Source organism: Pteropus medius, unplaced genomic scaffold (genome assembly GCF_902729225.1).
Source record: "Pteropus medius unplaced genomic scaffold, Ma_sr-lr_union100, whole genome shotgun sequence".
NCBI lineage: Eukaryota > Metazoa > Chordata > Mammalia > Chiroptera > Pteropodidae > Pteropus > Pteropus medius.
The window spans coordinates 5,443,547-5,467,569 of NW_024343732.1; the positions used below are offsets into that span (position 1 = coordinate 5,443,547).

The window sequence follows — 24,023 nt, forward strand, 5'->3', positions numbered from 1 at the left end:
TACAAATCATAAATCTTTTATTCCAAGTTTCAAGTATGTGTAAGTGTCTGTGATGACACATGGCGTTCGGTGAGTGTCCTTGTCACCCAGGACCCTGGTTATAGCACCGTTGAATCAGTTACCCACAGAATCAGAACAACAGAACCATGAGTCACTTACACAGGTGGGCAGGTTTTTTCTTCCAAAGGCCCAGATGCCCAATATTAAATGCCACTAAATTAATTTGTGTTTCAAAGTTCGTGAAAATATAATAATGGTATCTTGAAAAATAGGATGTAGGGTTGAGGGTAGGGGAGAAGTACCAGCTCTGAGCTCACTTCATCAGAAAATGTGGCAGCATTTTTTATATACGTGAACAGAGAGAGGAGAGGACAGGCAGTTCGTTTAAGTGGAAGAGAGCTCTAGACGTTCAAGTTGGTTGCAGATGACCAAGAGGAGGAGAAATGGGATTCAGCCTGACCACCTCGGGCGATAAACTGGCTTTGCCGACATGGAATTTGAGGAGAGAATGGCACCATATTATCTGTGGTGAGCTGATGGGGGTGGTGTCAGACTGGGGATGGGGTGGGGTGTGGGGCAGGTGTGACTGGTTTGGATGGGACAAGCTGATGACAACCTGTGTGCCTGGGGTCCTGGACAAGATGGCCCGTGGCACTGCTCCCACAGCCCTGCGGACAAGGCCCACTCCCAGACACCTTCCCAGGCTCAGGCAGCAGCCCCCAGCAAATGTCAGGAACACCCATTCCTCTTGAGCTGAGATGTGGCCGCAGGGTATCCAGATGGGGCGGGGCCGGGCTAGGCGAGGGGGAGTGTGGTGATCATCCGTCGGACTGCAGTTGTTGGGGAAGATGCGCTGTGGCCCAAAGGCAGGAGGTGACCACGTGACCATGTAGGCTGCCTTACCGCGTAGAGAGCTGGTTATTTATGAGTCCACTGAAGTGTTCAAACTTCTTTTCTGTCTCTTCACTGAAGGAACCACCTGAGGGGCATCAGAGAGACAGGGTTTGGCAAATCAGACGCTCGGCCCTCACCCAGGCTGGAATGGCGGGCTTCAGGGGCCCTGGAGCCACCATCCTCCACTGGGTGGCCTGCTGGGGATCTCAGGGCCAGGCACATGTCAGGCGCTCTGTCAGTTAAGGGAAGGGGTGAATAAATACAGTGTGGGCCACCACTTTTCCTGCAGAAGAGAATGCTCTGCTTCCCCTTTTGTGCCCCAGATTGTATATAACTCAAAGAAAAGTTTCTTTTTTGGTGACCAGAAGCCACAGTGGTTCACTAGCGTCTAGTTCTTGACAGAGGAAAACGATACACAAAGCCACAAATTCCTGACGCCCGCATTTTTGAGGTCACATGCGTAATGAGGTGGTGGCCTCAGTTCCAGCCCTTAAATAGCTCTGGGGTCTGTGTTGGGCTGGCCGGTTCTGTACCGCCTTCCTTGGCCACAGCTTCCTTGGCTGTGAAAACCCAGTCTGCATCCAGGCCTTATGTGTCTGCAGCGTCCTTCCTGTGCGTGGAAGTGTGAGGCTGGCTTCATTCCCTGAACTCTTTGCCCAAATTAGGAAGCTTCTCTGGTTCCTTGAGAAAGTAGGGCAGCTCTTGCCTGTCTCCTGGAGGTGGGCTGCAGGGTGGGAGAGTTGCCGGCTGGGGGTGGGCAGTCCTGAGGTGGGGGTGCCTGGCAGCCCTGGGGGTGCCATGCTCGCCCAGAAGTGCCTGGGGGCCTTACCTATGTGACAGTTGTACATCCAGATGCGGTGGCCGTCGTAGCGGGTCCTGCATTTCATGATGTTGTTGGTGTAGTCAGATTCTGCAACCTCATAGTTGGGGTTGATGACAACCTGGGGAGACAGTCAGGTCAGAGGGGCTGCAGAATCCCACAGCCTGAGCCACTCGTCACCCCAGGCCCAGCGCCCTGCCGAGACCAGTCCTGCCTCCAGAGCCGGGGTGACCTCAGGAAAGGGAGCATGGTAGGTGCTGTGGTCCAAGGGAAGCCAGGGCAGGACTGGCCAGAGATGAGGTCAGGGAGGCAGAGGGGGCAAGGCCTGGAGGAGTGAGATGTCCCTGCGCCTGCCTATCTGTCTCAGCGTAATTCACACACGCCCCCTACCAAGAGCATGCCTTCGAAAGGGGTCACTCTCCTGGGTGCCCTGGGAGGCCTGAGGTTGGTAGAGGCAGGAGTTGGGGCTGGGCCACAGAACAGGCTATTGAAAGAACAGATGGGAGCTGGGGAGCAGGATGTGCTGGGACTGGGTGGGGACAATGACAGGTGCCATAGGAAGTGTCAGGAAGGCTGCCCTGAGTGTTGAAAACTGCATGCTGCTCCTGGTGGTGTGACTTTGGACTGTCCCTCCCAGTGTCTAGGCCTTAGTGTTGCTCTAGGTGTCCCCAATCTGCAGGCCGCAGACTGGTACTGGTTTGTGGCCTGTTAAGAACCGGGCCACACAGCAGGAGGTGAAAGTCGGACAAGCATGCGAAGCTTCATCTGTGTTTGTAGCCACTCCCCAGTGCTAGCATCACCGCCTCAGCTCCACCTCGGATTATTGGGCATTAGATCTCATAGGAACACTGGTCCCTTGTGCCAAAGAGGTTGGGGACCGCTGTTCTAGGCCATCCCCAAGCCCTTCCTGCTCGGGCAGTCCAGGCCTGGGCTCTGGTGGAGACTGGATCCCTCGTACCCCTTCCTCTAATCTCCCCAGCTAAGGGAGCATAGCCCAAAGGAGTAGGAATAGGGAGGGTCATCATTTAGAGAGGTTTCTATGAGTGGACAGAAGAGAGAGATTGGGATGAGGAGCCCAGAAGTAAGGAGAAAGAGGAGAGGCGGGGAAGAGACAAAAGCTACTCTGGGGCTGTGGGTGAATCATGGAGGACAAATGGCAGACTTTCCCCGGAAGGCTCTGCCAGGACCTAGGTCAGTGGGGATCAGGGGAGGGACAGTCTGCCAGCTAAGGAACAGTCTCTAGGTTTGGGCCCTCAGGACCTTTTCCTCTAGGAGGGCTTGGACATGACCCTTTAGCAGGCTGGCTGGGCCTTCCAGAGAGGCTGTGGGGAACAGAGGCCAGCATTGCACCCTGCCCTGTGTCCTGGCCCAGTGCCAGCCATTCTGGGGGTCCACATCTGGCCCTGCTTGCCAGACCTGTCCTAGGCTCTCTCCCACTCCGACCCTCTCTCTTCAACCAAGACCAGTAAATGTCCTACTCTGGGGCGGCCTTACTTTTCTTGGATCTCTTTTCTACCTAACAACCTTAGCTGTTGCCTGTCCCCTGCCCCCAGCCCATGCATGGCTCGAGTGCTGAACAAACAAAACCCACACACTGAGGACTGTGCAGCTCCTTGCTCACCAATAGCAGTGCCCCCAGGGAGCCCGCGCAGGCGACCCTGCAGTGCGGCTGTGAGGGCAGCAGGGTGCAGCACCAGCTTGTCTCAGGCACCATCAGGGCCAGCTTGACCCACTTGGGTGGGGGCTGAAATGTATGGTCTCTACAATCCCATCTGACTCCATGATTTTAAATCTTGTGAGGACCCGTGGGACCTGGCTTTATTTTCTTAGACAAAAGATCTGTTATGGATCCATAAAATGGAGAGAATAAGGACAGAGCAAGGCCACCGGGGAACCTTGTCGCCCACTGAGCCGGCCTCTGAGCCTTCGTGCACAGGCCCCTCTGTCCAGAGCCATTTCGTTCTCACTAGGCTTTTCCCCACCATGTGCAGCATCGCTGGTGTCTGTGAAGGGGGGGTCCCCTGGGAATGGAGAGGGCCAGGGAACCTCAGGCCAGGGCTCCCGTAGGCTAAAGCTCCATGTCAGTCCCAAAGGAAATAGTCTTTTCCATTCATCAGAGGCATTAACATGCCCCTAATGAGTAAATCTGCAAACTCTAGAGTTTAGGGGTCGAGAACACAGAATATAGAGTTGACGTGACTTGAATCTGCCTGGCTGTAAGACAAGGGTAATAGTGATCCCCATCATTGGGGATGACACGAGACAGTGCATTCACAGGGCCTGGCCTGCCATCAATCTTCAGTGAGCCACAGGTATTACATAGATGCCATTTGTCAGAAACACGATGATGCACATTCACCAGCAAAGTGATAGCAAACCTCAAACACAAACCACCCTCCACGGCGTACGTGCAGAAACACAGATGTTCATTTTTTAAAATACAGAGCACTCTGGTTTCTGGTTGGGCCTTTCCAAGTCTGCGGTTCTGGGCTTGTGGGTGGAAAAGTGCTTGGCTGTCTGATTTCCAGCCTCTGAATTGACCAGGGAGACTTTCAAAGCCCCTCTGTAGTCACTTCTCTGCAGGTGCTGGTTGCTCCCAGGGCTGTCTCTAGGGTGGGGACCGTGGTCCAGGCCCTGGGCTGGCAGAATGCCTCCTTGGGAAAGCTTTCAAGGCACAACGACACATTTCTGGTCACCTACTCTGCTGCCCACAGGGCAAGCTAGACAGCAAGATGGGTGGGGATGTGGGAAAGATGAGAAGGTGAAAGGAAGCCTCTGCAGGCAGGAAGCACCTGTGCCCCAGAAGGGGTGACAAGGGGGCAGTGCTCTTTGTCTCCCCCACCAGTCAAGGCCCTGGCTGAAGCATGAAGCTATTTGCAGAAAGGTGGGAGGCCAAGGCTCTCTGGTTCCTCCCAGGGCTGGCCTTCCACCTAGATAGAGTATGTGGAAGCCCCAGGAAGTACCCACAGTCACTGGACAGGCTGTCTCTAGTGCCTGAAATTCTACTGTTATAAATTCATTTCTTAGTGTTGAAAATTGCCCCCTCTGCAGATCCTTTTCATGAAACAACCGTTTTTTTTGGGGGGGGGAAGGCAAGTCACAAACACTTGTGAATGACTGCCTCTTTACAAAATTGCTTTTGGCCTTGACAGCACAGACCAAGACAGGGTGAGGACACTGGGAAAAACTGGGGTGGATGTTAGCAGTATAGCTCTAAAGGATGCAAAAGGTGTAGTGGCCTTAGAGTCTGTGGAACGAATTCCTGGCCTGAGGATCAAATCTGGCTGCAAATGCATTTTGATTTGCAAGCACCAGGTGTTAAGTGAATTAAGTGCAAAGGCCTCAGCAGGTCTGCGGGCCCTCCGCTCCCCCCAGGCATGTGTGCCTCACATGCTCAGTTCACCTGACGTACCTTGAGGGCCTCTGGGTGTAGGACTCCTGCATTTTAGACAACCTGGCCTCCATGCCCGTGTTTTGTGTTTGGGCACCAAAAGGAAGGAGGTTGCTTCACCTCTTGCTGGAGAAAAGACCCCTCCTCCCATCAGCAGGGGCCTGGAACCGCTTCCCACACTCCTCACCTGGAACAAGTAGTCTCCGGGAGGCACATCTGTGATGTCCACCCACTGGCAGTCGATGTCATGGCGGTACACGTCCCAGCAGCCCATGGTGATGCCCTGCTCGCCAAAGTTGGCACACTCGTAGCTCTTCTGGCTATCTGCAGCAGGGGCCGAGGGAACCCAGTCACCGTGATGCACCCACAGCCCCTCTGCCGTCTGTGCCGTCTTCCCCAGGCCCCTCCTTCAGCACCTCGCTTCCTTCTCCAAGCCCCCCCAACCTTTGCCTCATAGGGCTCGGTATCCCACCCACACTGCGTGGTGCCTGATCCTCTCTCCTTTCAACAGAATCCCTTGCTCAATTTTCTACCCACATCCCAGCCCTCCCTTCAGACCCGGCCAGGGTCCCCCTCCTCCACAAAGTCTTCCCTGGCCACTCTGGCCCATGCTGGCCTTTCTGAGGAATCATTAGCCTGAGAATGGAGTGCACGCTTAACTGGGAAAACTCTGGCGTTTATTATTTAGCGTAATGTGGAGTCATCTTGTGTCCCTCTGAACAACCAGCACTGGGATTTGGGCTAGGGTCTGGTTTGTCTGTCTGACCCTTACTGGGCCAGCTGGTTGTCTGGTGTACAGTAGGTACTCACAACCCACTTGCTGTGTGATTTCACGGCACATCAGTGGCAGTCACATTTGTTGAGAGGCTGCCATGTTGGGCGCTACTCTGAGCACTGGGTATATCAAGAAGCGCGTGTCTGCCTGGGACGAGCCCGTCATGTCAGGATGGCAGATGTACCCACGGGGGTCACAGTGCAGATGGGGCAGCCTCCCAGAGGTGTGAGCAGAGTGCTGCCTCTGCTCGGGGAGTCGAGAGAGTCTGGGAACCTCAGAAGGGGTCACCTGAACTTGTACTTGAAGGGTAAGAGCCAGCGCGGCGGGGGCATTTGGGATTGAGACACAGGGAGAACGGCTGTGACAGCCAGGGCAGGAGGGAACTATGTGTTCGGTCCGAGGGTGGCCCCGCCAGTGCCCGTCAGCATAACTCTGGGGAATCCAGGCACCTTTATGGCCAGGCCTTGCCAGCACGCCAGCCCCAAGCACAGCCATCGAGAAAGCCCCAGTCGAGAAAGGTCACGTGGAGAGTCAGCCGTGGCCAGAGTGACACAGTCCAGTGTCACACCTGGGCTCCGGGCTGGGCGGGCACGGACACGGGAGCATGCGAGTCCCTCTGAAGCACCCCAGCTCCCCACACAAAAGTACCTCCTTCACATTCCGTGTCCTCCAAGCAGAAGCTGGCTTTGTGGCCCTCTGCCACCTTGGTGCCATTGAGGTTCAAGAGGTCATAGTGGGTGAACACTTCCATGCTGTGGTAGTGCCTGCAGCGAGAGACAGGGCCTGGGAGTCAGTTTCCAGAGCGACTGCCTGGCTGGTGATTTTCCTCCGGGGACAATGGCCGAAAGGGGCGGCCGGTGGGAGAGGAGGGATGATGGGGCATGAGGAACGGAGGATGGAAGCGGACGGCGGTAACCGTGCTGTTGACGTGGGCTCAGCGGTCGGCCAGCCGCTCACTTCCCGGGCCTCAGTTCCCTCATCAGCTAAATGGGAATGATAAAGTATGGCATGTGTCAGGCATTGTGGGAATTAGTAAGGAGAACTGATGAGCAGAGGACCTGGCACGCGATAGACTCAGCGAATTAAGACATTTGTGATAAGTGCTTTCGATAACCCTCCTGAGCCCCCAGAAGCTCTCACAGCCCATTCCTACTCGGTACACTTTCTGCAGACTGGTGAAAGTTACTTTCCGATGTCTTTTGAAAACTCTTTAAAGTGGGAATATGGTAGGGAGGGACAGAGACGAGAAAGGGGCGGGTCCTCGGAGTGCGGGGGCGGGGCTTCATCAGGTTCCCGCGACGGAGCAGGCACTAAAGCCTCCCAGGGACACGCAGGCAGGAGATGGGGACTGGGGGGGTGCTCAGCCCCCCTGGGCAGCCTATGGCCTGGGTGGGGAGGCTCAGCAGCAGCTGGACGTGAGCAGCAGGAGGTCTGTGTTCCTTGCATGGAACAAATGAAAAAGGAGAAGAAAAAGACAGCTCCGGGGGCCTGTGGGAGGGAGGAGTGAAAGGGAGAGAGCTCCCCGGCCAGGCCGCAGGTTTGCATACCAGTGTCCCATCTCTTCACTGGGGGGATGCAGAATTGAGAACAGATGCCGATGCTCGGAAATTGATGCATTTGGTTCTGAATAAACATGGGGAAACATGGCTGCTGTGGGCCTATCCTGAGGCACTGGCTGGCCGGGCCCATTCTCAGCTGCCACACGTGTGTCACAAGTCCGCAACTATCGAACACACTTGTCTCTCATTAAGGGACATTTGGGAATTGCGGGAAACGGAAGACAAGGTACCAAGGCCCAGGGAGCAGAATCACTTGTTTTCTTTATGGGCGACCTGAGTTTTCTCCTCAGGAAAGAGGGAATGATAATAGAACCCAGTCTCAGGGGTATCGTAAGAATCGCGGTATGGGAGAAATCGCAGAAATACCTAACACAGAGAGCTTGTGACAGAGGAGTGCTCAGTACCCGTCCACTCTCTCCTTAGGCCATTCGCAGCAGTAACAGGAGGCGTCTTTTTATTATTACCACCAGCACTATGTTCCACTACCATCCCCAAGTGGCTTCCACACCTCCCAGCCTCACTGGCTGGCTTCGGGCTCCCTCCACTGGCAGTAGAGGACAAAGGGAAGAGGGGAATTAAAGGGACAGGTTTTCAAAGAGGAAACTTCTGACATTATTTTTAGCACAAGCAAACCCCTTTCTCCTGGTTTTGCTTGTGCTAAAAATAATGTCAGAAGTTCCTACACTGGGCTTTTCCCAGGTCACTCATGTGTCTGGGTAAAACGATACTGAGCCAGGGGCCCACGGAGAACGTTCACAAGGATGCATTTTGTGGTGGCCAAAGAGACGACTTGGAGAGAGTCTCTTTCGGCTTCTTGAAGGAACGAGATGAGACATGAGGTCTGACTCATTGCCTAAAACATGTCTGCATCTCTCAGAGAGCAGCTTCTGTTACCATGTTTACCAGCTGGAAAAACTGAAGAGAAATGGGTTTGTGTTCTGTTGTCTAAACAAAACTCAGACGGAGGCCGCAGATGGACTGTTTGTTGTAAGGCTGACCTCCTCCCGCTCCCCCTGCTTCCTGCAAACTTGAATTAAGAGTCTTCCCAAGCTCTTCAGTTTTTCCCCTGTGAACACCGGGAGGGAAACAGCTGGTTTGGAGCCTCCCAGTTCTAGCTGGAGTCTCTCTGCTTTACCTCTTGGACATACGTGGACATCACCGCCGGAGCCCCGTCTGGCAGGCTGGAGAGCCCAGTGGCACCCCCATCTCCACCACCCACACACACCCCAGGGAAGGCGGGAGGGGGTGTCCTGGTGAGGAGGGTACAATTCTTCTCTGCAGGCTGAGCCGTCTCCTTTGGAAGACAGGGCCTGATCCACGAGGTAGAGACAGCAAAGCTCCTCTGGGAAAGAAAGTCCAGAACACTAAGGGGAGAGAGAATAACCCGACACTCAATGGAGGTCACTGGATTCTGCATAGAGGAAAGACAGCCTCCGACTGAAAGACTTCAGAGCCCAACATTAGAAGACATGGTGCTCATGGGGGAAGTTGGTGCTGGATGCGTACTTGATGACAGACCAAAGCAGTCCAGAGAAAGGCGGGTAGTTTGGATATAGTCTTTGTTATTCTAGGTTGTTGGGAGCCCAGATAAAACTCAACCAGAGAACCAGTGCATGTTGTAGAGGAGATGTTTCTCACTTTTCACCCTTTCCCCACGCTGGCCGCCTGTCTCCCAGTGCCTCCAGAACGGATGGTCCTGGCTGGCACTCCGCCATGGTGGGACAGTGCTCCTGTCCCCATTTCAGGGTGTGTTCTAGACTCAGAAGATGCTGCCACAACAAGCAGAGACCCTTCCACTTGCTCCATCCTGCCTTCCCGACATGCTAGGCAGCCCCCCAGCCAGAACAAGGACCCACAGATATGATAAGGGCCTAAAATTAGCTCACAGAGGCCACATCACATCTATGAGACTTCGATCCAACATGGGAGCTGCTCCCCACTGGGGGACGCAGGGCGAAGCAAACAAAGCCATCTCCGGCTTGGAGGGCTGGCATCTGAGCTGGATGTCCACCTCCCTGCCTCTCTAGCTCCCAGCACCTCTCCCGGGCTTCCCAAAGGTGGGCGGGCCAGCCCTGGGACACAGCAGGGACAGAGCTGCTCTGAGCCCTGCAGCACGTTTGTGTCCAGCTTTTTTGGCCCCTGTCAAAGCTGTGACATGGTGTGCCAGGTAAGCAGGTATGGCTCTCTTCCCTGGGGGCACAAGAAGCAGGAAGGGGACCTCAGCAAGTTCCCCAACCTAGGGCAATGCGTATGAGGAAGAACGATGTAGGGCACTGTCCTCTATGTCTGGCTGGCGAGGAGCCTCCTCAGGGGGTCAGTCTCTGTGTTTCATCTTAGGGCTTTCAAAGAACATAGCTCTTTTCCTCACTGCAGCATTAATTAAAATGGGAGCGATAGTTTCCCCCATTTGTACTAATGTGAGCCAGCTTTCTCAACTTTGAGTAGAGGAAAGGCCAGCTTTCATAAGACTCCCAAAGCGACCCAGCAGAGGTTTGGGGCCACGAGTCTTGTTGAAAAGTCCTCCCACAGAGCCTGGAGAAGTCCTTGGAGCTCTGGAGCCAGGGCGTGGGGCCCTCTTATGTTCCCTGGGACCCTATGGTCGTAGGTTCTCAGTGATAGACCAAGAGGGGAGGTCTGAAGGGACGTATGCTTAGCTACATGTTCTTTCCCATCCACCCTTCCCAAACCATTTACTGGAACATCTGTAAGCCAAGAAATAGAATAGACCACAGGAAGAGCAGGGGTGGGGCAATCAGAAGAGGCACTTCTACAGTGTCACCACGCGTATCCTCAGAGGAGAGACCATTCCTGGAAGAGCAAGCATCTGTCACACAGAGACTCTTTCCATGTAATGTCTGGGTGGACCGCCACGTGTGGGGGCAGAGATGCAATTACGTTCCACTTATAGACGCACAGGCAGCATCAGCCCCCGCGGGACCAGGCTCCTGCCATGTGTCCTCTGAGGAAATCAGGCACAAATATGGTAATGACTTTCATTTTACCCTTCGACTTCCACCCTACAGAAGACCGACATGCTTCTATATAAAGAGCGATTCTTGGGTTAATTGGGACTTTGAGAATGTACAGACAGTCATTACAAAGAGAAATCGGCAACCTTAAATTTTGTCATCGTCCTTTCCTTTGACACAGTTGAACAACTCTATCCGCACACTGACTGGAATGTGACCAGACCATAAGCTGTCACATGAAAAAGCAGCCAGAGACGGATTTCTGATGCAGGTCCAGCGGAGGTGACAAGAGCGCACACTTTGGGCTCAGACAGTCTCGGGTCGGAATCCCCACCCAACAGCTTCCTGTGTCCATCAAGCTCCAAGCCTCCATTTCCTTGCCTTTGAAAATGAGGGTGTTCTGTCCCTGGCACTTAGAAAGGGGTCAATAAATGTCAGTTATTGTGTCCCTAACAGTGATCACCGCATTTTAGAGCAGGAAGGACACCTAGAGATGAGCTGGATGGGGGCTTCTCAGGCAGTGATGCGCACACCAGCACTGGGCCCTGGGATGCAGCGCTGATGGCAGGTATGTCAGCCACGAGCCTCATTTTAAAAAGCAAGGAATGGGTGCAAAAGCTCTGTTGTGTAGATGGGATTCTGAGCACAGAGACAAGCACTCACGGGGCCAACATACGTGGACCCCTCAGGGGGCTGCCGCCGCCATGCTGAATGGCAGGGACGTCCCTGCCTTCCTTTTCAAAAGCGTGCTCGCTTCTGTTCCCTCCACCTGCCCAGCTCAGGTCTGCGCAGGAAAATGTGAACAAGCAGGGGCACTGGTTCTGGATCAGAGTAAGAATCAAGGCAGAAGAAAAAGAAAAAAGAAAAGACTGAGAGATGAACACGGTGGCTTCTGTTGGCTCCAGCAAGGACTGGCTCTAAGATTTCACTGTTCTTGGCCAGGGTTTATAGCTCTGGGATCAAATCCACAGGCTGAGGGCTGGAAGGGACATTAGAGGTCTCAGGTGATGTGGCTCAGCTGGTCAGAGGCACAGCTGGGTTGAGAGAGCAGGTCTCATGACTCCTGGGGGTAGAATGCTGTCTCCACACCCACTGTCATCTTAGAGATATTTAAAATATATGCAGGTATTTAAAAAAATATTTTTAAATGAACTCAGAGTTCAATAATTGCAGGAATCCCAAACACCCTGCAGAGCATCAACTTCCTGTGGACACACTTGAAAACCACTGACCGAGGTCAATGAAGGGGCATTGGGTACTCAAAACAAAATTTGTTTCAGCACGTTAGAGGCATTGGAGGCGAGAGAGAGAGAATGAGTTCAGGGAAGGTGGGGCGGGCCAGGGCAACTGGGAGCGGAGCGTGGCTTCAGCAAACGTGACGGGCCAGCGTGGCAGATCTGACTCCCGCCAGCTTAGGAAAGCCCTGTGCCCTGGGCCGTGTGGCCTCTCTAAGTGACCCAGTGATTCTGAATCCCGATGGAAGTGAGGCTTACCTATGGCAGTCATGCCAGATCCACGCATGGCGGCCATTCTTGGGCCGGAAGTCGGACTGGCCATTGTTGTGGATCTGGGAGGAGAAGCGAAGCAGCCGCCGGTAGCCTGAGGTGGGGTTGGTCTGGGCGGCCGAGGCCGAGAGGCAGTTCTCCTCCATGGCGCACTGCAGCATGAACATGGGCCGGTCCTCCAGGTAGGTGCTCTGCTGGACGATCTCCGCATTGAGGACCAGGTCAGGGGCGGCTGAGGGGGCAGACACGGTGTGCAAGGAAGGTAAGAGGCCCCTCATCCCTTCCCAAGTGGTTGACTTCCGATTCCTAAGCGGGACAAACCCCCAGCCCTGCTTAGCACCACCTCCTGGAACTGGCTCATGGCCCCCCGCCCCAAGGTCACCTTCCCTGAGGAACTCTACCCCAAATGCCTCTTCCCCCTCTCTGACAGTCTTCTTGGACACCTCTACAGATCTCAGTGCAGATGGGCAAAACACTGACAGCTATTCAATCTAGGTGATGGGTACACGAGGGTTTATTCTATTTATTCTCTCTACTTTTGAGTGGTTTCAGGTTTTGTCCATAATGAAAAGCAAACAATAACAATGACAATGACAAATGATAACAATGTTCCCTCTACCCAGAGAGAGAACACTCTTAATACCTTGCTCCGACTCTTCTGGAAGTGGTACAAATCTATTTTCCAAAGTGTGTAATATTGTGTGTAGATTTATAGCCTGCTAATATTGGCTCCCTTCAAATACATCTCGACATATTTCCTTGTTAATAAATATAAATTACAACATCCATTACGTGGCTGCATAATATTTAATTCATAACCCTAGCCCACATTTTCTGATCCATTGGTCGGGTGGAACTTCTCTCAGTTAAAGATAAAGCTGCGATAAAAGATCCTGTAGTAAATCTGTGTATATAACTTCTTTAGAATATCTTTCTATCAGTGCAATTGCTGGGAGGAAGAGTTGCATATTTTCAAGGCTCTGATGTATATCACTAAATTGCCTTCTTATCCAGTTCTTCCAGTTTCCACTCACACCGGCTCTGGGCGAGAGTTTTAAAAGTGCATCTTTTAAAACAAGGTTGATCTGCTCAGTTACCACACTGCACATAGCAGGTATTAAAAAGAATTAGTGATGGCTACAATCTATATTTATTGTATAATTGTATGAGGTTTTGCTTGTTTCCAAAAGGATTAACTATGTTTCCATTTAAAAGTGAGATTCCCCTGAGCATTTCTAGCACACTTCATAAAAATGTTGTATATGATTCATTGACAACCAGATCCGTCCACCTTGTATTTTCTGACAAGTCGCTTGTAAATTTCTAAAGTGTGTGTGCCCGTGAGCTTTGCTTCCCTCAAGTTCATCAGAGCCTGGAGTATTCTCCGCTGTCTGCACCCCGTCCCCACAGCCCCACGCTGCACCAGGAGTGCAGTGGGTTCCCAAGGAACCCTTGTACCTGGTGGGGCCGGGGACCTCTAGAGAGCAAACCCGCCCCAGGGACTGGATGTGGGACCGGGGATTAGTGAAAAGGCACACAGCTGAGATGTGGGGCTGGGAGTGGAAGACAGAAACCGGCAGGCTCCCATTGGCTGAGAACTCTCTCTTCTTGGAGGGCACGCGCCAGGATACAACGCTGCTGGCACTGAGTGTGCTGGGCACTTTTATCACAGGGTGTTGACAGTCTCATTAGTAAATGTACAAGACTCTAGAGTCCATATTTTTTATTAACCTCTCTCGGCTCCATTTAGAGCCACTACTTTTTAGCCAATATCTACTTTTCTTTATCCACTTTTATCTTCTGCTACCTTGAATTTCATTCAGGTTTATATTATCTAAATTTCTTTTGGGGAATAAAAAAGTATATTATAAATATAAATAAATTAATAAGCCAGGAAAAGGCCCCTGACAGAGGTAAGACCGCCTCTGTCTGCTTGAAAGTTCTCCCCCTGGGGCTTAGTCTGTCCTCAGACAGGATGCTGTAGCTTGGGCTGTCTGCCCCTGAGCTGGTTGTCAAGTGTCCTGTCTGACAAGGGTTAGGAAATGCTGAGTGAGTCTAAAAGGGGTCGATGGGAGAATTGAACTGACCGAGGTCAAGGTTCAATCTCCCTAGTACTCCATGATGGTAAGTGACAATGCATCATTGTTTAGTAAGCACCACATATGTTCATTGTCACATCTAATTTCCAGTTTCCAGGTAAAACAACAACAACAACTACAGATCATAGTGGTTAACTAACTTTGCCAAGATCAGCAGTAAGTGCAAGGCAGGGTCTGGTCTCAGGTTGTCTGGTCAGATCCTGCGGCTCTCCTGCATCCCTGATTCACAAGGGAGTGGTTTTATAAGGCCAGGGGTGGGGTGAGTGGAGTTTGGGGATCCAGAGAGACACGCCCAAAGTCCTCTAGTCCTCTCTCTCAGCATGAAAGAGAACCTGCTAGAGCTAGGTAATTCTGAATCCTGGCGGGGCTTCTCCTATATTTTCAGTCTCTCTAGGATCCAGGGAGTCACCAAGAGGCTAAATCGCCTCCAGGGTGTGAAACAGGAAATGATATATGGAACAGGGCAAAGGAAGAAAGTCAGCGGGCACACTGAACCCCCGGCGTGAGCTTCGTGCTTCCCTAATCTCAGCAACATCCTCTGAGGAAGGTGTTCTCTTCCTCGTTAACTGGTCAGAACAAGGAGTTCTCAGCCCCGTAATTTGCCCAAGGTCCCTTAAATAGTCTACGGTGGCCCTGAGATTTGAACACAAGGCCCCTAGACTCCCCAGTTCCTCCCTCCTGCTTTCCTTTTCCCTGTCATCAGCAAGGTTCTGTGCTTGGGGGTGGGGAGGTCCCTTTGCCCCAAACTTCCCACTCAACAAAAATTAACCTCTGCTTTCCTCTTTTGCTCGTTTCACGGCAGAGACCCCAGAGCCTTGCAAGGAATAACCAGTGTCCCCTCCTGCAGCCTGGTAGGGAGGGTGGATGCGACCCCCAGGAACTCTCACTTTCTGAGCAGGCGACTCCAGCTCCGTACTGCATTCCGCCCTGGGGGCAAGCCACATCCTCGTCATGGCGACAGTGTTCCAGGGACAGCTCCGTTCCAGAGCACTTCACTCCGCTCATGGCCACTTTATTGGCATTGATGTTTTCGTGCCAATACCAGGTCTCCTGGAGAATCAACAAAAGAAATGGCCAGAATGTCACCTCGAATGGTCACTTTCTCATATCCTATCGACTTTCAGCCTTATAAAAATCCCGAGGCTTTATGATCCCATTTTCCAGATGGAGACAGCCGCGGCACAGAGGCATTTATCCAAGCCACACAGTCTGTTCGCGGCAGAGTGAGTGGGACTCCAGGTCTTCTGACCTCGAGACTTGGATGCTGCCACTCGCCCTCTCTAGGAGCATCGCTAAGGTTGCTTTGGCCGAAGTACTGTTCAATGCATGTGTCAGGAATGGCAGGCACCTGCAGCGCATGCCACCACCACCTGACTCATCCTGAGCCCAGGGCAGACATTACTCATCAAGCATAGCACTCTCTCCTCTAAGCCTGACTATGATCTCAGAATCCTTCCCAACACAGTGCTCCAGAAAGACACTGCCGATTGATCAGAACTGGAGAGAAGAAATTTATTTGCAAATGTCAGTCGTCAGATATTCCTGCATCCTATTGGTTCTGTTTCTTGAGAGAACCTGACTACACACCCCTCATCCTCAAGAGAGAAAACTGGAGCCTGGAGAAAGGACAGTGCTTGTAGTCAGTGGCAGATTGGGGACTGATATCAGGTTCAGGCCCATTTCACAACCTCAGCCGAGGCCCAGATGTCTCAGGAATGAGCTGACAGGGAACAAAAATAGCTGGACAGCCACTCTGTTGTAACGAGCACTGTTTTTCTACTCTCCTTGAAGAACCGGAAAGTCCTGGTTCGTCATGAGCAGTATTAGCAGAGACACTACATTGCCCTGGGAAGCCAGGCTCCCAGAGGGTGTGGGGAGCAGTGTCATGCGGGAAGGTGCAGCTGCTGTGACAAGGGTTCTGGATGGGCTTGGAAATTTAGCAGCCAATCAAAGGGAGAATGCACGAGCATGGTCACCAGCTGGGACCATGTTCTGGCCAGAGGGGCCTCCCAGGGAGCAAGCGAGGCCTATGGGGTGTTGGGCCTTGGCCTTGGGTGGTCTCCACTCTCCCATAGGATCGAGTTGCTTCCCTCTGCAAATGGCACATCAGGACACCCCAGGATCAGCCTTCAGCCTAGGGTGAATCCCAGTGCACAAAGCTGAGTGGACTGGAGAACCAGAATCTAGACCCTCATTCTTCAGCAGAGAAAAAGAGGTGGGGGTGGGGGCGTGACCTGCCTGAGGACTCAGAGCTGTGAGGGGCAGAAGCGAGGTCAGGATGAGGTCCCTGCCTCCTGGCCCATGACACTTTGCTCTCTTCCTCCTGGGTAGCTGGGTTAGGTCCATGGAAGACGGGGCTGACTAGAAGCGGGCAGGCTCACACTAGATGGAGGGGTCTGAGGCGGGGACTTCTCACCTGGAAAGCGCTGCTGGCGAACCCCAGGCCCAGCTGCCGGCAGACCACCATGGCCTCCACAATGCCCCAGTTCTCGCCACACACCGTCCCCCATATGAGGGACCCGTTCCTCTCCACCAGCACCTCCACCCGGCCCTCGTAGGGGTTTCGGCCCCCGTTCAGGCGCAGCTGTAGAGAGAAAGGCAGGCATGGTCACTGGGAGGGGACAGAGAGGAGCAACCCCCTGCATTGCCATCGTCCCATTTTCCCCAAGCCATGGAGTCCTGCCTGAGACAGCATCACTGAGAGCCTGTCGTGTGCCAGCATCATGCCCAGCGTGGTCTTACTTATTAAGTCCTATCTCAGGGCTCTAGAAGCCTGCGTAGCCGGGAGGCCCACTGACCCACACTGAGCACGCAGCAGAATCTGCCTCTGCTCCCTGCTACTTCCTGTGAACCTACCAGTGGTGGGGCTACTCGTTGAAGCAGACACTTGGAAAGATGCACCAGGGGGCCTTAAAATGTTAGAATTCCCCAAGATTCCTTCCTGGGCCCTTTTCTCCTTGCCACATCCGCTCTGGCTGGTTCCAGCCCCAGATCTCACCTCCTCCCACAGCGCCCCCTGTTGTCCTCTCCACACAGAACTCTCTTCTGAGACCCATGATAGCAAACTGCCTACTTGACAGTTCTTGGCATCTCAAAGACCCTTAATCTGAACCTGTCCTTTTTCATGTCTCCGCCTAACCCCGTATCTCCCCCTTATTCTTTATTTTAGCTAAAGGCAGTACCATCTATCCTGAGACAGCAAACTTTCTCTAGAGGGCCAGGCGGCACATATTTTAGGCTTTGTGGGCCTTATGCTCTCTGTCATAAGCACTTAGCTCTGCCAGGTAGTGCACAAGCAGCCACGGACGACATGTAGATGACCGGGCATGGCTGTGTTCCAAGAAAACTATATTTACAAACACAGGCAGAGGGATAGATTTGGTCTGTAAGCTGTAGTCGGTTGATCCTGAATCGATTCTGTTAAACAAGCCAGAGATTTGGGAGCCATCCTCGACAACGTCCTCTTCCTCAGCCCCCACATCCTGGTGGAATTATGTCCCAAGTCTCTCTCCCGTCTGCCTGCTTCCCTCCAGCTCCATCCCTACCCCATCTCTCAGAAACCACCACTTCTTGCACGAACCTGACTGCCTCGCCTGTCGATGGGCCGCTTGCCTTCATCAACCCATTCTCCACTCAGAAGCCAGAGTCATCTTATTTATTTACTTATTTGTTTGTTTGCTTGTTTATTTATTTGGCGAGGCAAGCCTCGGTTGACCTCACAGATTGCAAGGACCTTGTCAGTTTACAATCCCTGATTTTTTTACTTTATTTTTTTCACCTACACCACCTGGTCTTCCTAGGTGGTCTCCCATCCTAGTACTAACCAGGCCCGACCCTGCTTAGCTTCCGAGGTCAGACAGGATCGGGCTTATTCAGGGTAGCATGGCCGTAGACAGAAGCCAGAGTCATCTTTAAAAAACACCTGCTTAGAACAGGTCTGTGGCTTCGCAGTGCTCCACCGCTCTCCTCTGCCACCTTGTCACATGTCTCTCTCACCCTCGTTCTCCAACCTTGGGGCACATGGGCCTCCTTTCAGCTTCTGTGGTTACTTAACCTTCTTTATCGTGTCCCACAGTAAGTCACACATCTCACGTGGAAGCCCACTACCTACAGAGGCCCTTTCCTGGCTGATCCCGTTCCTCTGTTCAATTCCATACCCACTGACATTCGCTTCTGGTTGGGGCCAGTGCCCTCTTACACTCTCTATGGCTCCCTATTGTATCGGAAGCCCCAGCAGTTGGGTTTTCTCTTTTTTTTTGTAGTGCAAGCACCAGGCTTAAGCTTTGATTACTGAGGCATCCCTTTCAAAGAAGGTTATCTTAAATAAACACATGGCCAGCCATGGGACAGATAAAGAGCCAGGTCTCCTCAGCCCATAGACGTTCCTTTGCTTTAGAGATCTTGGTTGATTTCGATAACTGACCATTTGCGCCACTTGTTTTTTATTTTCTTCCTGTGCTTTAAAATCCCCATCTTATGTTTTATATTCAGCAATAACAACTGAGCCCTTGGAACCTTAGGCCCTCACCTTTGACCCCAATAAAATGGAACCCCAGCCCCATGCACTCTCTCTCTTCCCGCGACCTCGCTGTGTGGCCCCAGCTGGGCTGTGTAATTTCCAGGTCCTGTAGGTAACATTTTTCCTAAGTTGTCTGATGGCTACTGCTAAAGGGCATCTTATGATCATAATAAAACCTACGAGGGCCAGTCCATCCACACATTGGTTATTGATAGGCTGAGACTAGCACACGACATACATACATCTCCTTAGAATTTATGACAATTATAATTAAGCTAACATAAAATCTGTTTAACATCTGTCTCCTCAGCTAGAACGTAAGCTTCAAAGGGCAGAGTTGTATTTGCCTGCTTTCCTATGTAGTCAATATCTAAGCCAGCATCTCACGGATGTCAGGTACTCTACAACTATTTTTGGAACAATGCGTAAACGATCAGTCTTACGGAATGAAAGCATGGACCAATTTATATGAGCTGAAGCAGAGAGCTCTGGAGTTTGGGGAAGGGTTCTAAAAATGCAAACCTTAATCCAAATGCCTTACCCTGATATCCTTTATGCTTCTAACGATTCAACAATTCATGCCTTTGGGAGAAGGCATGACACCTCCAGGAATCTTCAGCACTTTAAGCTGTTTGGTCACTAGTCCTTAGCAACAGCACGACAGCTGATCAATCCTTAGCAACAGCACGACCCGCCCCCTGTGGCACAGGTCTTAATTCCTACTATGGGCTTAGGGGCTGCAAGGGTCAGTGAGGTTAGCCAGCAAACAGACAGGCCAAGGGCAGCCATTATGCTCTATCTACCTCCCAGGGTTGTTGAGTAGATGAAATAAGAGAGTTCATGAAAAGTGCTCCGACGGGGCCTGTCACACCAGGAGTACTCAAAAAATATTAGATACCATCACAGCAATGATCGCTATTAGCTGGAAGTCTCATCAAAAAATACAGCTCTCTTCAGAGGAGATAGAGGGCTCAAAGCAGGCAAGAGGGCTGGCCTTCGGGAGGCTGATGCTGGTCTTTCGAGTGCCCCTGGCTTCACTGTGGCTGGATGGACAAAATCATTTTCAGATCTGTGCCCTTCGTTAGTCATTCGGTGAAAAGTCAGTTGACTTTTTCTAGGGATCATCACTCTCACCTCCTTATTTTCAGAGGCGCAAACTGAAGCCTCAAAGAGATGAATGAATCAGCTCGAGAGGGATTGTTTTGAACTAACTTGCGTCCTTCTAAAATTCATATGCTGAATTCACATGCTAACCCCCATCATGACTGTATTCTGGAGAAAGCGCCTTTCGAGAGGTAATTAAGGTTAAATGAGGTCATATGGGTGGGGCTCTAACATGACTGCTGTTCTCACAAGAGGAAGAGACACCAGGGAGGCACAAGCACAGCAGAAAGGCCATGCGAGGACACAGTGAGAAGGTGGCCATCTGCAAGCCAAGGAGAGGGGCCTCAGGAGAAACCAACCCTGTTGGCACCTAGATCTTGGACTTCCAGCCTCCAGAACTATGAGACAATACATTTTATTGGTTAAGCCACCCAAGTCTGTGGTATTTTGTTCCTCTAGTCCCAGCAAACTGACACAGTGATAAAACTCAAGAGTCTCCATTGTTCTGTCCAGTGCTGCTGCCAGAACCCTTCGGGCCCCCAAGCCAGGCCATGCGGAAGCCCAACCCACTGCTGTGTCGAGAAATGGTGCAGCCAGTGGGGATTTCTTTCACAGGTGACTTTCCTCATTTCCTTCCGGGGGGATAGCAGCAGCAGATCCAGGTGTAAAACTCTCCCACACCCTCTAGTTGAGAGCAGGGGTCACTTTCTAGAGCCTAGAGAGCCAGTGAAAAGGTGAGCACTGTTTGTGCTGGGAGGGTGGGGCCTCCTCTGGCATCACCTGGCACGTGACCCGGCTTGGCGATTCTCACCATAGAACGGTTCTGGAAAACTTCACTTTCTTTGGCCTAGGTCTTCCATCTGGGTTGAAAACTCTACTCCACCCAGCTCCAATCTGTCTAAAGTGAATGGTGCCATGGCACGCCAGACTCAGTGTGTGTCAGCTTTTATAGCTCTGTTATGGCTGTCTTGGAACACTGCTGAACAACCACAGATGGCCGGCCTTCCGGCAGCTGTGGGGCTGTGGCCCACGCTCCTGCTCACCCACAAGCAAATTCATGGTTCAGTTGAGTGTTATTGGGTTCACATTTTTGGCCCATTGGGCGGTGAGTTGCACGAGAGGTTGTGGTTGACCATGCTGGTGCCAAGGTCAAGAATCACTGTCAGAGCGGGAACCTGGCTGGGGAACCAGCCTGTACCCCAATGTGCCCGCATTTGCTCGTTTTAAAAATTTAAGTATTCAAGAAGCTCCTCCAATGTGCCAGCTGTGTACCAGAAGATGCACAGACCTGACCACATTCGCGGCATAGTGAAGAGAGTTAAAGAGGATTTACTGGGCCTTTTAGAAGGACCTCACAGCAAAGAGGAAGTCAGATTGTTGGCTACCCTTGTGGGTAGGTCACCCGAGCTAGGAGACACACTGTAGGTTTTTCAAGACCCTGATTCAGAGGGGGAGGGTGTGTTTCTGGCATAATGCTGTTAAGTTTCCCTTTTCTTCCCCTCATGTTACCAAGATCCAGTCTTCTGTTCCAAAACACTGTCTGTATAGTGCTTACATCTGTATGATTTGCAGATCTGCTGTCGATGTGGCTCCTCTGGGTTCTCATAAAGGGCGCCTGCCAAGGGCGTCACAGATGCTACAGACCTTATGTTCCTTAAAGAAAGGACTGAGTTTCGATCACACCACATGTGCAGTGCCAGTGCAGGATGTGGCACACAGTGAATGCCCAGCATCTGCCACTGAGGACAGTGGCGCTTATACATATGTTTTCTCATTTGGCACATTTACAGATGCCAGGTGACAATGTCAGTAATAGTGAAAGCGGCAGAGCCGGAGCCCTTTCTGTGATCATCATCAGAGCACTCCAATACCACCTGCTGGGAGCCTTCAGAGTGAGGTAAGTCACTTGGTCTATACTTTCTGGAGCGTCAATGACCTAAACATCACACGGTACCCGCTGTGCACCCAGTCTCCTCACCTTCTTCTGGAAGCCCATGGCGGGGATATTACATCTCACACCAGCATCTTCCTCATGGTTGCAGCCCTGAGACTCGGCATTGAATTTGCAGTCTATGATGGACTTTTCATTCCCCGTGCACTCAATTTCATTGAGATGGATGGGTCCTATCCCTGGGGGAGAAAAAAAACATGGGCTATGAAAGCTTCCGAAAGAAAGTTTCTAGCTTAGGTGACCTGCCCACAGGGGAAGTCCACAAGCTGACTTCCTCTTCACTGGGAGGTCTTTCTGAAAGGCCCAGTAAATCTTCTTGAACGCTCTTCGCTACGCCGTGAAATGGCAAGGAAGTCCCAGCTAATAAGAACACACTTCTCCCATCCTCAAAACTCTCCCAACTGCCTCCCATAATCAGCTCGACGACCCAGCCTCTTCTCCCTGGGGAGAATTCCTTGTCTTGGGATCCACTTCTCCATAAGAGCAAACTAAGTTGTGTGACCTTGGCCAACTCACTCAGCCTCTCTGAATCATGGTTTTCTTACTCAAAGGAGTTGGACTCGAAGACTTCTAGGTTTCCTTCCCAACTTTCGTATTTCGTGCCTTTATGAATCTGAAAGGGGTGGCAATCGCTGTATGGTCAGGGTTCCTGCAGGACACAGATGGCATGCTCAAATTGGATGACTCGAAGAAAGTTAGAAAAAAAGGATTTTTAAAATATAGGTATGAACATAGTGTAGGGAAATCACAAAATCACAAAGGATAGTCCAGTGCAGTGCTCACGGGCTATTACCACTGGGGCACAGATACTAGCCCCCAGCCTGCAGGAATGAGGGGAGAATACTAATACCTGACCCAGGAGAGCAAAGAGCTGTGTGGGGAAGCACCTGACAAGAGCTGTTGCCTTTGGCCGAGAGACACAGTGGCCCGCAGGACCCTTGCAGAGAGGAGATACCTGATCTCCCTCCTCTGCCCGCCACCAGCCTCCTGCCAGTGCTCCCTTCTGGCCAACCCAAGTGCACCTCCCGGGGCACTGGACAGTGTGGGCAGATAGAAGGATCCAGTAAATGACCTATGGTGAGCATGCAGGAAGCTTCTCTTACAGGCACCAAGATAACAGGGGGAGCCTCCCTCCCACTTCCGGGGAGAAAGAATCCCCAGCCTGACCAGCATTCAGGCCAACTCAGCTCATAAAACTACCTCTCCTCAGCCTAGCCCATTGCGATGGATCAGAATCTAGTTCTTTCCAGGGCTCTGGGCTACATTGACTCCCGTCTTGGTCCCTGCCCTGCCTGTGACTTTCTCCCTCTCCTGATCCTCACCGTCCTCCTCTCATTCGGGTCCTGACCCTCATCACTCAAACACTTGCTAAAATCTCCCATCTTTACGATGACCCTCCCCTGACCCCACGCTTCCCTCTGGCCTGTCACTTTCCTCCCCTTCAGGGTGAACCTCTTGGAAGCACCATCTGTTTTGTTCTACTTCCACAGCCAGCAGTAGGACCATCCCGTCTGTTGCTCTGCCAGACCTCCCATCCCAGGAAACAGCCCCTCCATCCACCAGGTTGTTCTCACCAGAGCCCAGAGGTCATCTCTAGTACCACCCACCGCCTCCTCCTTCATCGCCGACAAGCAATCCATCACCACGTTCCATTCATTTCCCTAAAGCAAAGTGCTTATTTTTTCATTCTTGCCATTATGACACTAGTCCAACCCTGTCATCCCCCACTTGAATGAATGTAGCAGTCTTTAGTCTCCCTCCTGCTTGCTTATTCCAAAATATTTTCCACACGGCAGCCCAAGAGATTTTTTTTTTGTGCATATTGAATCGTGTCATTCCCTGTCTTAAATCCCTGCAATGGCTTTTCAGTGCCCTTAAGGATAAAATTCAATCTCCAAAAGGCCTACCAGGCCCCATGTTCACTTAGCGTCCAGCGTGGCCTGCTCCTCACCCGCAGTCACGCCGTCTCCTTCAGCTGCTCCACTGAGCCCAGCCGTTCCCTCTGCATGGACCGTCTTCCTCCTGGTCCTCACCAGCTAACCCCTGCTCATCCTTCAGGGCTCGGCCTTGACACCATTTCCCTGGAGAAGCCTTTCTGACCCCATCTAAGCTGGATCCCTTCAGGGAGCCTCCCACTAAGCACTCTGCTTCATGTTCACTCAGGCGGCTCTCTGTTCGATGTTTGTCTGCCTCCCCACTAGGCTGGTGGCCCCACAGGGGCAGGTGTCACGTCTGTGTTCCTTCTGTACACCCAACCAGGGCCCAGCAAATAGGAAGTGCTGCAAATAGCCTCCGAATGAATGTTGTTGACTTCACTGACTGCCTTTTGTGTGTCAGCCTCTGTGCTAGGTGTTAGGGACTCGCAGATGAAGAAGGCAGGCACCTGCTGTGAAGAGCTCGGTTAGTTCATAGGGGAGGCAGACACACAAAGACTTGT

General features: G+C 52.1%; 1 protein-coding gene and 1 pseudogene across 4 annotated transcripts in view; both read right to left on the bottom strand.

Annotated features, from left to right (window-relative positions):
* The window catches only part of LOXL2 (lysyl oxidase like 2), an 84,477-nt gene continuing 60,454 nt past the window's right edge, over nucleotides 1-24,023 (bottom strand). For all 4 annotated transcript variants that reach the window (XM_039868135.1, XM_039868133.1, XM_039868136.1 and 1 more), the window contains exons 7-14: nucleotides 21,614-21,765; nucleotides 16,429-16,596; nucleotides 14,900-15,062; nucleotides 11,902-12,145; nucleotides 6,529-6,644; nucleotides 5,293-5,429; nucleotides 1,724-1,835; nucleotides 1-979 (exon numbers count right to left, since the gene is read on the bottom strand). In XM_039868135.1, coding sequence (XP_039724069.1) covers nucleotides 900-979; nucleotides 1,724-1,835; nucleotides 5,293-5,429; nucleotides 6,529-6,644; nucleotides 11,902-12,145; nucleotides 14,900-15,062; nucleotides 16,429-16,596; nucleotides 21,614-21,765 — 1,172 coding nt within the window. In that variant the 3' untranslated portion in view covers nucleotides 1-899. The remainder of the gene's footprint in view (nucleotides 980-1,723; nucleotides 1,836-5,292; nucleotides 5,430-6,528; nucleotides 6,645-11,901; nucleotides 12,146-14,899; nucleotides 15,063-16,428; nucleotides 16,597-21,613; nucleotides 21,766-24,023) is intronic.
* LOC120606665 (uncharacterized) lies at nucleotides 17,788-17,906 on the bottom strand (annotated as a pseudogene).